Here is a 12150-nt window from a genome sequence, read left to right as displayed (position 1 = left end):
ACAATCATAGTAATGATAACAAAAAAAAAATTATGATAATGAAATATAATGATAATGATAGTCAAAATTCACCCATCTGTTGTCAATAAGATAGAAATGTTGCATTTAAATAAAAAAATTAATATGGGGTATTTGTATCCAGAACCAGCCTTACTCCCCAATGATTCTTGCCAGGTTTGGTCAAAATATCGCTGCCTATTTTCAAAATGAAAATGTTTTGACTTTTTACAGTGTAGGTCCTACCCTAGCCTTCCCTCCACCCCCATGGGTACCACATACCACCTGTTTTCAAGAAAATGGAAAATCACTTGAGCCATTCTGCCCATAATAATGAAATTTGCAACTGATCGACAAGTATTCATGATTATCATCCTATCTGTAATAACATTAAAATCAACGCTGCTAATTCATTTTCAATGTAAAAATCTAAACGCCTAGATGTACAATGTACATCAAATACCAGTCATTACTATCTATACAGTTGAACCTCTCGTATCCGGACAAGTCGGGACCGGGGCTCATCCGGATATAAAGGGATTTGGGCGGATACGGGAGACTCAATGCTTTATATATGTACATATACATACACATGTACTGATGTAGCCCATTGTAGTACCACATGTAGTAATGTGTATACTGCAACCTTTTCATTGTTACATTTGGGGATGTTTCGGGATGTTGAAATGTCTGAAGGTAAGCAATTTGGAAGGAAATTTGATGCAATGTATGTTAATCATATTGGAAGTAATATGTAATTCATGTGTGTTTGGGTAGGAGTTCTCAAGGAGTTGGGAATCCCCCTTTCTTCCCGTAATTATTTTTAAAAAATCACGGCGAGATTGCGTCCAGATAATAGAGAGATCCGGATAAAGGGAGGCCGGATAATAGAGGTTCAACTGTATGTATATAAGTAGAGATAACATATAGGGTGCACACATAATCAGAGTGCCTTGAAATTTTACGAAAAGATGCAAGTTCCGGATGCAAAGATTAAAGACAGATAAAGTGTATGTAGCGCGAATTTAACAAAGATTCATACAATACACATGACAGAAAATTAAGGGGATAATGCTGAAAATGAAAATTAACTTTAAAGAGATTATTGTTTGTTTTTAATGATGGAGAATGGATGCAAAATTTAAAGACAAATATCAAAATGGATATTAGTCATCAAACAAAGATACATAGGCCTAAACTGCACACAGACAAAAATTCCAGTGATAATGCCAAAGTGAAAACAAAGAACTCACATAGAGTGATGTTTGAGTTGTCCCAAAGAATGGAAACTCTTGTTCAAGGGCAGTCGCGTTAGCAGTTTCGTCATCATTGCTGGGCAGGAAAGTGTCCAATCCCTCACCGTAAGGGAAAAGTAGTCCTGTAGAGCACATAAGATTTGTGGTCAGCTTTCATCAAGTTATCGAGCCATAATTCTCCGTAAGTATCTGAGTCATATTACGATAGGCCTATGCACTCAAACTAACATCAAAGTCTATTCTTTGGTTACAATGCATTATTCTGATACTCCCAGGCACTGACCACATCTAAAGGTTAGCTACAGATTATTGCTTGTGATGGGAATATACCAATAAAAATCAGCAAAACTAACAGAAGCCAATACACTATGGGACTAACAGAATATCTTGATGGGTATAGCTACAGATTATTGGTTCCCATGGGAAGCCAATAAAAGCCAGCAAAACACAAACCAAATAGGACTATCACGATATCCTGTTGGTTTCAGCAATGCATTCCCTGAAACCAACAGAAACTTACATGTAACAAACCAATAGGGACCAAAGCGACTTATGAACCAATGAGGCATATTAGACATCCTGTTGGTTTGAAGTCATTGGCCCGAATTCACGAAGGTGGTACAATCTTTGTCCACGTTTTAAACCATGGACAAAGATTGTAGTTTTGTATGGGGCGCCAAGTGCCGCATGGCCTATTTCTTTACAAAATCAGCCATTTCACTGACAAAATGTTCAATAAATTGTCTACATTTCATCAACGAAATGGTTAAATTTCATCAACGAAATGACAAATTTCGTAGCAAAATTGGCCATGCAAAACTAGGCGCCCCGTACAAAACTATATGGGCCTTGTCCATGGTTGAAACAATGGACAAAGACTGTACCACCTTCCTTTAACTCAGGCCTATGGGTTTGTACTGAATTTCTGATGGTGTTTATAGGTGAACATTTAACTTCTGTACTTCTGAATGGAGTTTCTATCGGTTCCAATAATGACAGCAATCAGAACCAATAAAACCAAAAGAAACTAATGTGAGCCTCCTATTGGAAAAGTAACGCCCCTAAAAGTAAATGGATCTTTCTATAGCTGCTGTCACACTGGCAAAAGATTGCAAAATTTAAGATTGCAAAGTCTGTGCAATATTTGGTTGTCCATCCACACTGGCAGACAAACTGCTCAATTTAAGTTCTTGAAGTTTGGGTCACCATGCAGTATGCATGCACAAGAAAGAAGAAAGAGCATCCTGTGTGACAGCTGGTGATTGTGACGTACGTATAACAATGCAGACCTTTACATTACAATGACATCCACAAACAGATGGTGAACTGGTCATAAAGTAATAAGCTTCCTGATGGTTCAGTATTCTCCCTGGCAAAAGATCAAGAAGTTTGATGGGGGGGGGGTCCGAGAAATATCCCTAGTTTGAGTGGGAAGTTTCGGGGGAAGTTTTGCAAGAAGTTATATTAAAAAAAAAAATGTGAGTTTGTTTGATGTCACACTGGCAAAACTCTGATATCTTTCAAAAGATCACAGTCTTTTGCCAGTGTGACTGTTTTGTTTTGCTTTGTGTTTTTCATTACAGCAGTAAAATTACATCAACAACCCATTTTCTCTCATAGCTACCAACAGCTTGAATCATGTCCCCACCTGATATGTGACTCTCAGTCGGATTTCGGTTTGATTCGGTGGAGTTGATGAGAAGCGTGTCGCTGAAGACTTTCACACCGTCAATGGTTCCACTTGAATGGAGATCGCCCTCAACCGTGACGTCAGCGCTGAATATCTTGGCCCCAGTAATCTGAAGGACGTGGGGTGGAACAGGGTGGGCCACATCTTCATATTTGAACGCATTGCAATTAAGCTCTGAGTGTGAGAATACTGTGGAATTTGTATATGTGCACACAGCGCACATCATGAACATGCTTGCGCACAATATTTAATGAAATGTATTTCCCATTGTGCTGCTTTAATATCATTCAATATTCTGTCTCATGTTTTGCGTACTAACTTTCCACATAGTTTGTTGTTTCCTCAAGTTCTGCACATGCTTCTCATGTGCTGATTACTAATCATTTTTTGCATGTTGCCAATATTTGAGGATGTTGCATAGCATGTTGATGGTTTTTGAGGATGTTACACAAAAATTTGAGAATGTTTGTTGTCTTTTGGGTACGTTGTGCAGGAATTTGAGCATTTAACTATATATCTATTGAGAATGATGTGCAAGAATTTGAGCATGTGGCAGCGACAAGCTCAAACCTCTCGCTGACCACCATAGAGAAGCTTATGAGAACAACACAGAAGCATGGATTTGAGTTTGCAAGATTCTTTCACAAATTGTCCAAGGTGATGTGTAGTGGTTTGAGACATTCCATACACTATGTGAGTTCAGTTCACGGAAGAGCACATTGTGAAAGAATTTTATGATATAATCCACTTCAAAATCTCTTGCAAAAATGACATAATTCCTTTGTCTCTTTTTTTTTTTTTTTTTTTAGTAATTGTGATGTTATTTTGGTGCTTCACACAGTTTAATATTATGTTCAAATTTTTGTAATAGTTTGGACAATGAATTAAATTGATACCGATTTCACATATTTGCAACTTTCAAGGGTTTCAACAACTCCTTCATTCCGTGAAATAACTGAGTGCATCACCGGTCGAATTGTGTAAAATCGTCATCAAGGCCATGATACGGACATACCAATATGGTCCAATCAAATCATCATGCTTCTCCAGGATCTGCTGATCGAGATGTCAGCAATTGTCTGCAAAGTCATCACCTTTTGACTGTTGAACATTCAGCAATTACAATTGCATATGACACATTGATTAGGTACCACAAATATTAATCTTGTTACAGGGAAATAATCTTTAAATGATCTTCTGAAAAAGGTATGTTGCACAAGCCATTTTTGCAGTGTTTTTATTTTCACAATACTGTGAGTCTTCTCATAAAATTCACAAAGATTGCTTACTATTAATCAAATCTAGAGTTTTGTTATTAACTCTGATATACACTAAGTATTTGCAAAACACATTTCTAATACCAGCAAAAACTCAACAAGTAGCTTGCTGTTTGGTGCTCATACTTGCCGCGTAACTCAGACTGTCATGCAGTCAAATATTACACAAGCAGGCACCGAACACTCTCATACAAAGGTGTAGGTACAAAACCTCTACAGTATGTCCCCAAAAAAAATTCCAAACAGAATTTCACATTGAAAACTTTCAATATGATTAAATTGTCTGATTTCTACTTCAGGGTCTTGAAACATAACATCTTTAATAGCCATGTTTTGCAGAAAATCCTATTTAATGTGGTTAAGTGGCCACAGAGAAATGTGGATCTTTGTACAGCATGTCCGTATGGGTCTGATTCTTCCAAATTTAGAACTTGGATGCTCTTGGAATTGAATAATGTGTGAACACATTGGACAGATTTTGGAGGGAAGGAATTCCTGACATGCTCTACAAAACTCTTCATTTCTCTTTGACCACTGAAGCAAATCTGATGGGGTTTTAAGTAAGATATGGGTTATAAGTTATAGTTTCAGACCCTGAAATTGTATTTGGATTGATTCACTATATTTAAAGTTACCACTGCAGAGGGTCCAGTTATGATTTTTTTTTTCTGAGACATATGGTACATTTTTAGAGAACTTGAAGAGTTATATAGCGAGGAATTATTCAGGGACTCTGGAATTTTGGTTTATGTTGAGCAACACTTTGATCATCGTAACTTGTGACTTACAGTTGTATCCACATTATGTCGCACTGCTCGGCTGTCGAAATCTGCAAGATCGATCGTGTTTGCAGTTCCGCTGATCGCAACATCGCCAGTCACAGTCACAGGACTGGAAAATGTCACTGGTCCTAAAGGAGGAAAGCTTTTACATCTCACAACAAGAGCTAGAGAATCGACGTAAATAAGGACTGAACTGATCAGTGTTGAATTTGAATAATTACGCAGTGCCCGCTGCATGCTATAAGGATTAGAACCAACTACACTTGCTGTTGGGCGAAACTCCGTGGTCTGGTGGAGATGGCACCTATCCGGAGATCAGGAGGTCGTAGGTTCGAATCCTGCTTGAGTATGCATGCCCATGATTTTATCATGGCTATCTACTACTAAAACACTGATCAATTCAATGCTTATTTACGTTGATGTAGGGCAATTTCTCAATCAGTTGCAATGAAAACATCTTGACGGAAGAATTTCATGAATTTGAATAATCAGAGTCTTCCCTCTACTGGCCACAGCTATATTCATTAGCACATCTTGACTATTATCAAAAGTGTTCGACACATACAGTTGTGCCTCCTTGCAAATTAAATAAATTCTCATTGCCGATGCATCTCCTTAGAAATCAAAAGAGCTAATCCAAAATCTATCAACAAACAGGTCCGCTCATACAATGATGGGTAATGGAAGTGTGTACTGGTCAGTATCACTGACTTGTGTCCCCACAAAATTTAAGTGTTGAGGAAGAGACAAACCATTGGAGAGCTTCAAATACAATTTTATGGCTCAGTGGACATATAAGCCAGTTCAGTTAGCACTACATGGTAGTCTGCAATGACCTCTCCAACCACAGACTTTGCAATACATGGAATAGTCTTCAAGAAGAGCAGTTGAAATTAGCCATGCAGGAAGTGGTAATTTATATATCAATGCTGCATGAATGACTTTTGTTAATGTTGCTGAAAAGACTGCACATTCTCCTGTAAATACCAATCTGTACCTGGTTCATTTATAATGCAGTTATCATGAAGCCCTATCTAGGTTTTGAATACCTCAGTTGCAAATTCATTTCAAGAGATGGTCTGCAATGACCTTTAACTGTACATGCTCAGATTGGAACTGTGAACTGGCTTATAAATGATTAATGCAATGTCTCTATTTATATCACATTTATTTCTCTAATATCCTACATTACCTATCAGGAAGTGTTTGCCTCCTAATAATTATATGATACATAATCATCTACTATGCATTCCAATCAAATCATCAACCAGAAAGTCAAAACACTCAGCACATAGCTGTAATTGCAAGAAAAAAAGTGCCAAGTGTCTGAAAGATAGGCTATACACTTCATGACTGAAAACAAATTGTACGAGTTGAAAATACAGAAAAAAAAATCATAACCAAAATGAGGTGGATATAGTGATTGACAGTTAATGTGTTTAATCAAAAAATTTTGAAAATAGTTCGGAATTGATAAGTAACGATTGGTCCATACTTAATTATTGAAAATGAAAAATGACATTTCTAATACTCTATTTAACGACACACAAATTTTACCTGTAACAGTCTTGGCTCCAGCCTCTCGTACCGTGTCTGCATCCAAGTCTGAAACGTCCACACCATCCACTGTGCTCGTCGTTACAATGTTCCCATTGATGGTCAAAGCGTCAGAGAATGTGATGCTTTCTATTTGAAGAAAAATGAGAATGAAATAGATGAATTGAATTAAATCAAATTGAATTGAATTGAATTGAATTGAACTGAATTGAATTGAATTGAATTGAATTGAATTGAATTGAATTGAATTGAATTGAATTGAATTGAATTGAATTGAATTGAATTGAATTGAATTGAATTGAATTGAATTGAATTGAATTGAATTGAATTGAATAAAATGGATGCACATGAAACAATTATGAGAGTACATGTATACATGTTTACAAAGGGGCATGGGTATAACATGGTTGGTTGTTTCAGATTTTTACATTTGTTTTTACTGATATTTTTTTTTTTTAATCTCATCCAGAGGCCACAACTTCTCAAAAGTTAATATCAAAGTAGATTACATGGGTAAGAAACAGAAAACACCATTTGTGACCGTGCATCACAAACGAACAAAAAGTATGTCGCACGCACTGATTTTGTGTCTCAACACTTTTTTTTAAATAGTGTGATTATATAAGTGTGTCTTTAGAGTCCCCTTTTCATTTCTTGTAAACCCTGTACACACTCTTCACTTTCAACTCTAATAACTTTAGGAAGGATGATGCTACTGCTTTGAAAGTAGGTATTAATCATGGACAAAAAGTATTAATAAAGCATGCTTAATTTCAGCTTAATCTAACAATCCCTTCATTGTTAATACTCCGGTAGTTTACATCCTGTTTTTTGTCCCATTCATTGCACAGCCAGCACAGCTTGGTAAAGATTGCGTGCTTGAATAGACCCTGTGCTTCAGAGCCTCTTTTCTCAGTTCACACTTTTCCTGAGTTTGTGTGTTGTTGTTTTTTTTCAATATTTAGATAGGTTAGGCGAGTGCATTATAAATTTGAGGTTATACATAATTTTAAAGCTTAAAGTCTGCTTTTTCAGAATATGCTATAAACTAAAAATCCATGTCTGTGACTTTTTATTGATTTTGTGATGCAGGGTCACATTTGCATTCTTAAGCTTAGGAAGATTTATAGTGGGTATTTGATATATACCAAATTTCTACCGGACATTTTGGCAAGTGGCCTATTACAGGTGGAAGAGCTGAAGGAAATGAAAAGTATAATCACGGGAAGATCTGCATACTTGAGTTATGTTTTCCACACAGACCTCAATTCCATATTCAACATTTGACATGCAGGGATCTACTGAGAGAAACATGATGTCTGACCTTTTACAAAGTTTGAAAGAGGACAAAAATGGAGACACTTAATAAATGTGATAACAGGCATTTAGGTTTTTTTAAGGCACCAAAATACAATCATGCAAGCATATCTGACAAAATTATTTTTCACGTAGTCCTTATAAATGATGCACCACGCGCTACCCCGGGGTATCGTAGTAACCCGGGGTACCACGTTGTGTAGCGCCATCTCACGTTCACTCGAGTACAACCACAGAGTTACTGCGTTACGTATGCGCACTGTACTGACCCGTGGTACGGTGCGATACTTAGTATAGCGCTTCATGCACTGACTACACGCACTATTATAATAGCCCGCTAGCTGTGCCAAAGTTACGATCTCGTAGACGTAGTTTCGATCCCGTAATTTTGTAAGCTTTGTGCACTTTGTGCCGAACAAAATATCCTTTCGCAATTAGGATCAAGCTGCAAAAATGCCAGCAGGTGATGGGGGCTATGCCGCACTGAAAGGAAAGGGCCGGAAAAGAAGGAAAATTTCCAGAGAGGAGAGGCTGGAAAACGCGAGGCTTCGCGCCACTCGGAAGTTGGGGAAGGAAGGGGCCGCCGATGTTCTGGAGGTGTTTCAGAAGGCCAGTGACGCCGGGGATAAGGCGGAGGCAGACGGCATTATTATGACCCTGCTGGCTCAGTCCCTCTCCCAGATCGAAGTTGTGTCACTACTCCATGTTGGCGGATATAGGGTCGCCCGACTCGCCAACTACGATCCTGAGGAGGAGGAGCGAAGGAAGCAAAGCAGAGTCGCCTGGCATGCGGCCACAGAAGAAGATAAGCAGGCCATTAGTGACCAAATCAACACATGGGATGTTGAACCCGGATACCCGTGCCAGCATCGCAGGCCACTGGAGTACATGGGTTGTCTGGGCAAGGAGTGGCAGCAGTACTATGAGGAGTACAAGGAGGAGAGGTTGGCAAGTGGAAAAAGAGTCCTTAGCCTGGTGCGTTGGAGAGAGTATGTTCGCTCATTTCGGCCTCGGCTGAGGCTGAAAAGGGCAACAACCGACAATTGTAACAGCTGCTACAAAATCGAGACTGAGCTCAAAGACCCCACCATTTCCCAGGAGCGGAAGGCCGAGCTCAAGCTTCAGAGGGAGATGCATCTTACTGTACTTAAAATTCGTTAAAAAGTACATGTAGTGTATGTTGTTTACATGAGAAGTGAAAAACCTCTCCATTGACCTACTTTATTTTTTCACTCAATGATCATTCACTCTCTCTGACATGCGTACACTTTCTTTTCCCCTCTTCATTACTTTCTTCTTAATTTCCTCCCCTATCATCTTTATTAAATTGATTAGCATTACATTCAATCAAATTAATGTGCAATTTTCACTATGAACATGCCAAGTTATGTTATATTATTTTGAAAAAAAAAATGCATTTTATGTACTGTTTGTACCTTCTGAAGCCTGGATAATTATTCTCCTCACTCTTGCCAAGACAGAAAATAAAAGACAATACCATTTGATACTTTGATGTTCATTTTTATTATTCAATTGGATTGTTTTTCTCCAATGATAATATGCATGAAATTATTATGACTGTTGAACATAGATAGCATAAAAGACAATAACATTTGATTATTTAATGTTCTTTTTTATTATTCAATTGGATTGTTTTTTCTCCAATATACATGAAATTATTATGACTGTTGAACATAGATAGCATCAGTACACAAGATAGCTATTTCATGGGGAATCAATATAAATAATAATACAGGGTGTACAAGTATCATAACAGCATGAAACAATATCAATGATACACTGTAAAATAGTTACTCATAACGTTAACAAGGGATTAATTGAGAAAACTACAGGATGAAGAGGGTTTTTTTTACAAGAACAATGGCCATAATTGAATGTTGAAGAATTAATCACACACAAAAAAATTAATTTCCCACTTTTTGGTAACCCAGGGTACAGCCCAAAAAAAAAAATAAATAATTCAACAAAATGGCCGATTTTTTTCTGGTACCCCAGGGTACCATTTATGTCATCAAATGGTGGTTGCCGGCACATCCACCTGACAGTAACAATATCTTGATTAAAGCCTGAAATTTTGCAATGACAATAGAAAAAAAAAAAGTTTCTTTGGAGCTTTGCTTATTTGTTTCATTTTCAGTCTGACAAGATGGCTTGATAGCCCGTTTTTAGCTGCAGAAGTTGGCCTTCCGTTCAGTTCAGTTGATTTATTGAGGCACTCAATGTAAAACAGTGAAATAGCTGCTTTCCCAAGATTTCATTTAAGGGCTACTCTGGTCACCTGGTTTACCTAGGCAAGTTCATTCTTTGTTTGAACATGAATTCACAACTTGTAACATCAGGCCAGCTTTACATACATGATATACTTTGAAAATGAGTTAAGTGTGTAACCGACTGAGAAAAAGGATGGAAGAGCATTTGGAAGATATTTGGAATATGACATAACATGAGATAATTATGTACCGGCCTATCTATCTATGGCAACTTTCAGAAACAAGAAGTGAATGGGCTTGGGCCGAAACTTACGATCCAGCTGATGGGTCCCTGACAGAGTGACCACCTCCTCTGACACATCCACCGTATCCAAGGTAACATCTGCTTGGAAAACCGCATCACTTGATATCGTCACAGCTTGGCTGAAGGTCTTGGCACCTATTTACAATGAAGTGTTGTAGACAAGAAAAAGTGAGCTTATATTTTGCGCCACAGAAATGAAACTATTGAAAAGTAAAGCAGCGAAGTTTGCCCCTGCATGTTTCTCATTTAAACAGGAAAATCTTAACCCTTTATGTGCACAAGCATCGCTTAACTTGCAAAGACTGCAAGTCGGCATTCTTGATCTAGTTGTACAGTTAGCAAACTCTTCCAGGTGTACCGATATGCCTCAGTCTAAAAGGAAAGCCACGGTAACACAATATAGGGATGACAGGGTTGTGTAATCTCCATTCACAAACAATAAGTTTCAAGACGTCACTGTGGAAATCAGCGAATGAAGCAGTTCAACACGTGAGGCAAGCGGAAAACAGAGAGGGTTATAGTGTTGCCTTTCTCAAGCTCTTTGAAAGGTGTACTTATTGGTTGATAGGCCTATGTCACATGTACATCACACACCATGCAACTCTCCACTGTATCTTATAGTTTAGGAAGTGTAGAGCAAAAGTTTCTGTGGTGAAAGAAATCTCCCTTGTTGAACCTTGACAAGAAAATTCCTGAAGCAGCTCTTTCCATGCTAAACTTGGTGCATTGTCCTGTTCTGAAAAGGACAGCACAAGGAAACTTTTGTATCATGAAACAGGTGTGAATCCAAGCATGGTTGCTAAAATTGTTTCAGTTCATACCATCGGTAAAATTAAGACAAATGCTAATCATTTTACAAATTTGCCAAGAAAGTACAGCTATAGAAACGGCTGCTCAATTTAAGAGAAATGAATCTACGTACAGGTCTAGGACTTATTTTCAGTGATATACGATTCAATATTCACATACAATGACAGATTTTATACTGTATGAGCTCATGAGTCCCTTGAAGAAATGGAATTGAAGGGCAAACAGTGTTACCACTTATAGTCTGCGCTCCAGTCTCCGTGACAGCTTCTCCCATGTCGAAGCCGTTGACCAATACTCCTTCGGGCAGGACGACATTGGTTGTTGTCGTGTCATCGTTAAACGTGAGCTTCCCGGCTAGCGTTTGCCCAGGAACATTGTTCCTACGTGGAGAGAATGTTGAGGAAGAGAAGAGAAATGATGTAATGAAACTGGGAAATATTATAGGAACAGTGTACACATCATTTATTACGGAGTTTTCACCCTTTTTTGAGTGTCTTGCCTGCTGGAAACAAAAACAACAACAACAAAAAAAAAAAACACACACACACAGAGAAATCTAAAACTTTATAACTTTCTGATTTCATATTCAGTTTTGCTGAAACTTATACCATTACAGTAGATTTGTCTGATTTTTCTTCATTTAAATAAACCCAAACAAGGTTGTGAATCACACTTTTTTTCACCAACTTTGTTCACTGACCTTATCGCGGTAATTACTGTCTCTACATCTCTTCCTCTTCTTCTCTAAATATATCTCTGTAAATAATACTTTTAACGCTCTCTCTCTCTCTATATATATATATATATATATATATACATACCATATCTCTTTCTCTCTCTCTCTATTTCTCTCTATCTACCATCTCTCTGTAAATATCTCTCTACATATATATTATATATATATATATATATATATATATATATATATA

The 12150-nt window shown here is 37.7% G+C and overlaps 1 protein-coding gene across 1 annotated transcript in view; it reads right to left on the bottom strand.

Moving 5' to 3' along the window:
- LOC140235831 (uncharacterized) overlaps positions 1 to 12150 on the bottom strand; it is an 88209-nt gene that overhangs the window by 49022 nt on the left and 27037 nt on the right. Inside the window, exons 14-19 of the mRNA XM_072315832.1 lie at positions 11453 to 11601; positions 10421 to 10546; positions 6560 to 6688; positions 5009 to 5130; positions 2902 to 3052; positions 1251 to 1375 (exon numbers count right to left, since the gene is read on the bottom strand). Of these exons, the coding sequence (XP_072171933.1) occupies positions 1251 to 1375; positions 2902 to 3052; positions 5009 to 5130; positions 6560 to 6688; positions 10421 to 10546; positions 11453 to 11601 (802 nt within the window). The remainder of the gene's footprint in view (positions 1 to 1250; positions 1376 to 2901; positions 3053 to 5008; positions 5131 to 6559; positions 6689 to 10420; positions 10547 to 11452; positions 11602 to 12150) is intronic.

Source organism: Diadema setosum, chromosome 12 (assembly GCF_964275005.1).
Source record: "Diadema setosum chromosome 12, eeDiaSeto1, whole genome shotgun sequence".
Taxonomy (NCBI): domain Eukaryota; kingdom Metazoa; phylum Echinodermata; class Echinoidea; order Diadematoida; family Diadematidae; genus Diadema; species Diadema setosum.
The sequence above is the reverse complement of the archived record's forward strand: the minus strand, read 5'-3'. Positions and strand labels throughout refer to the sequence as shown.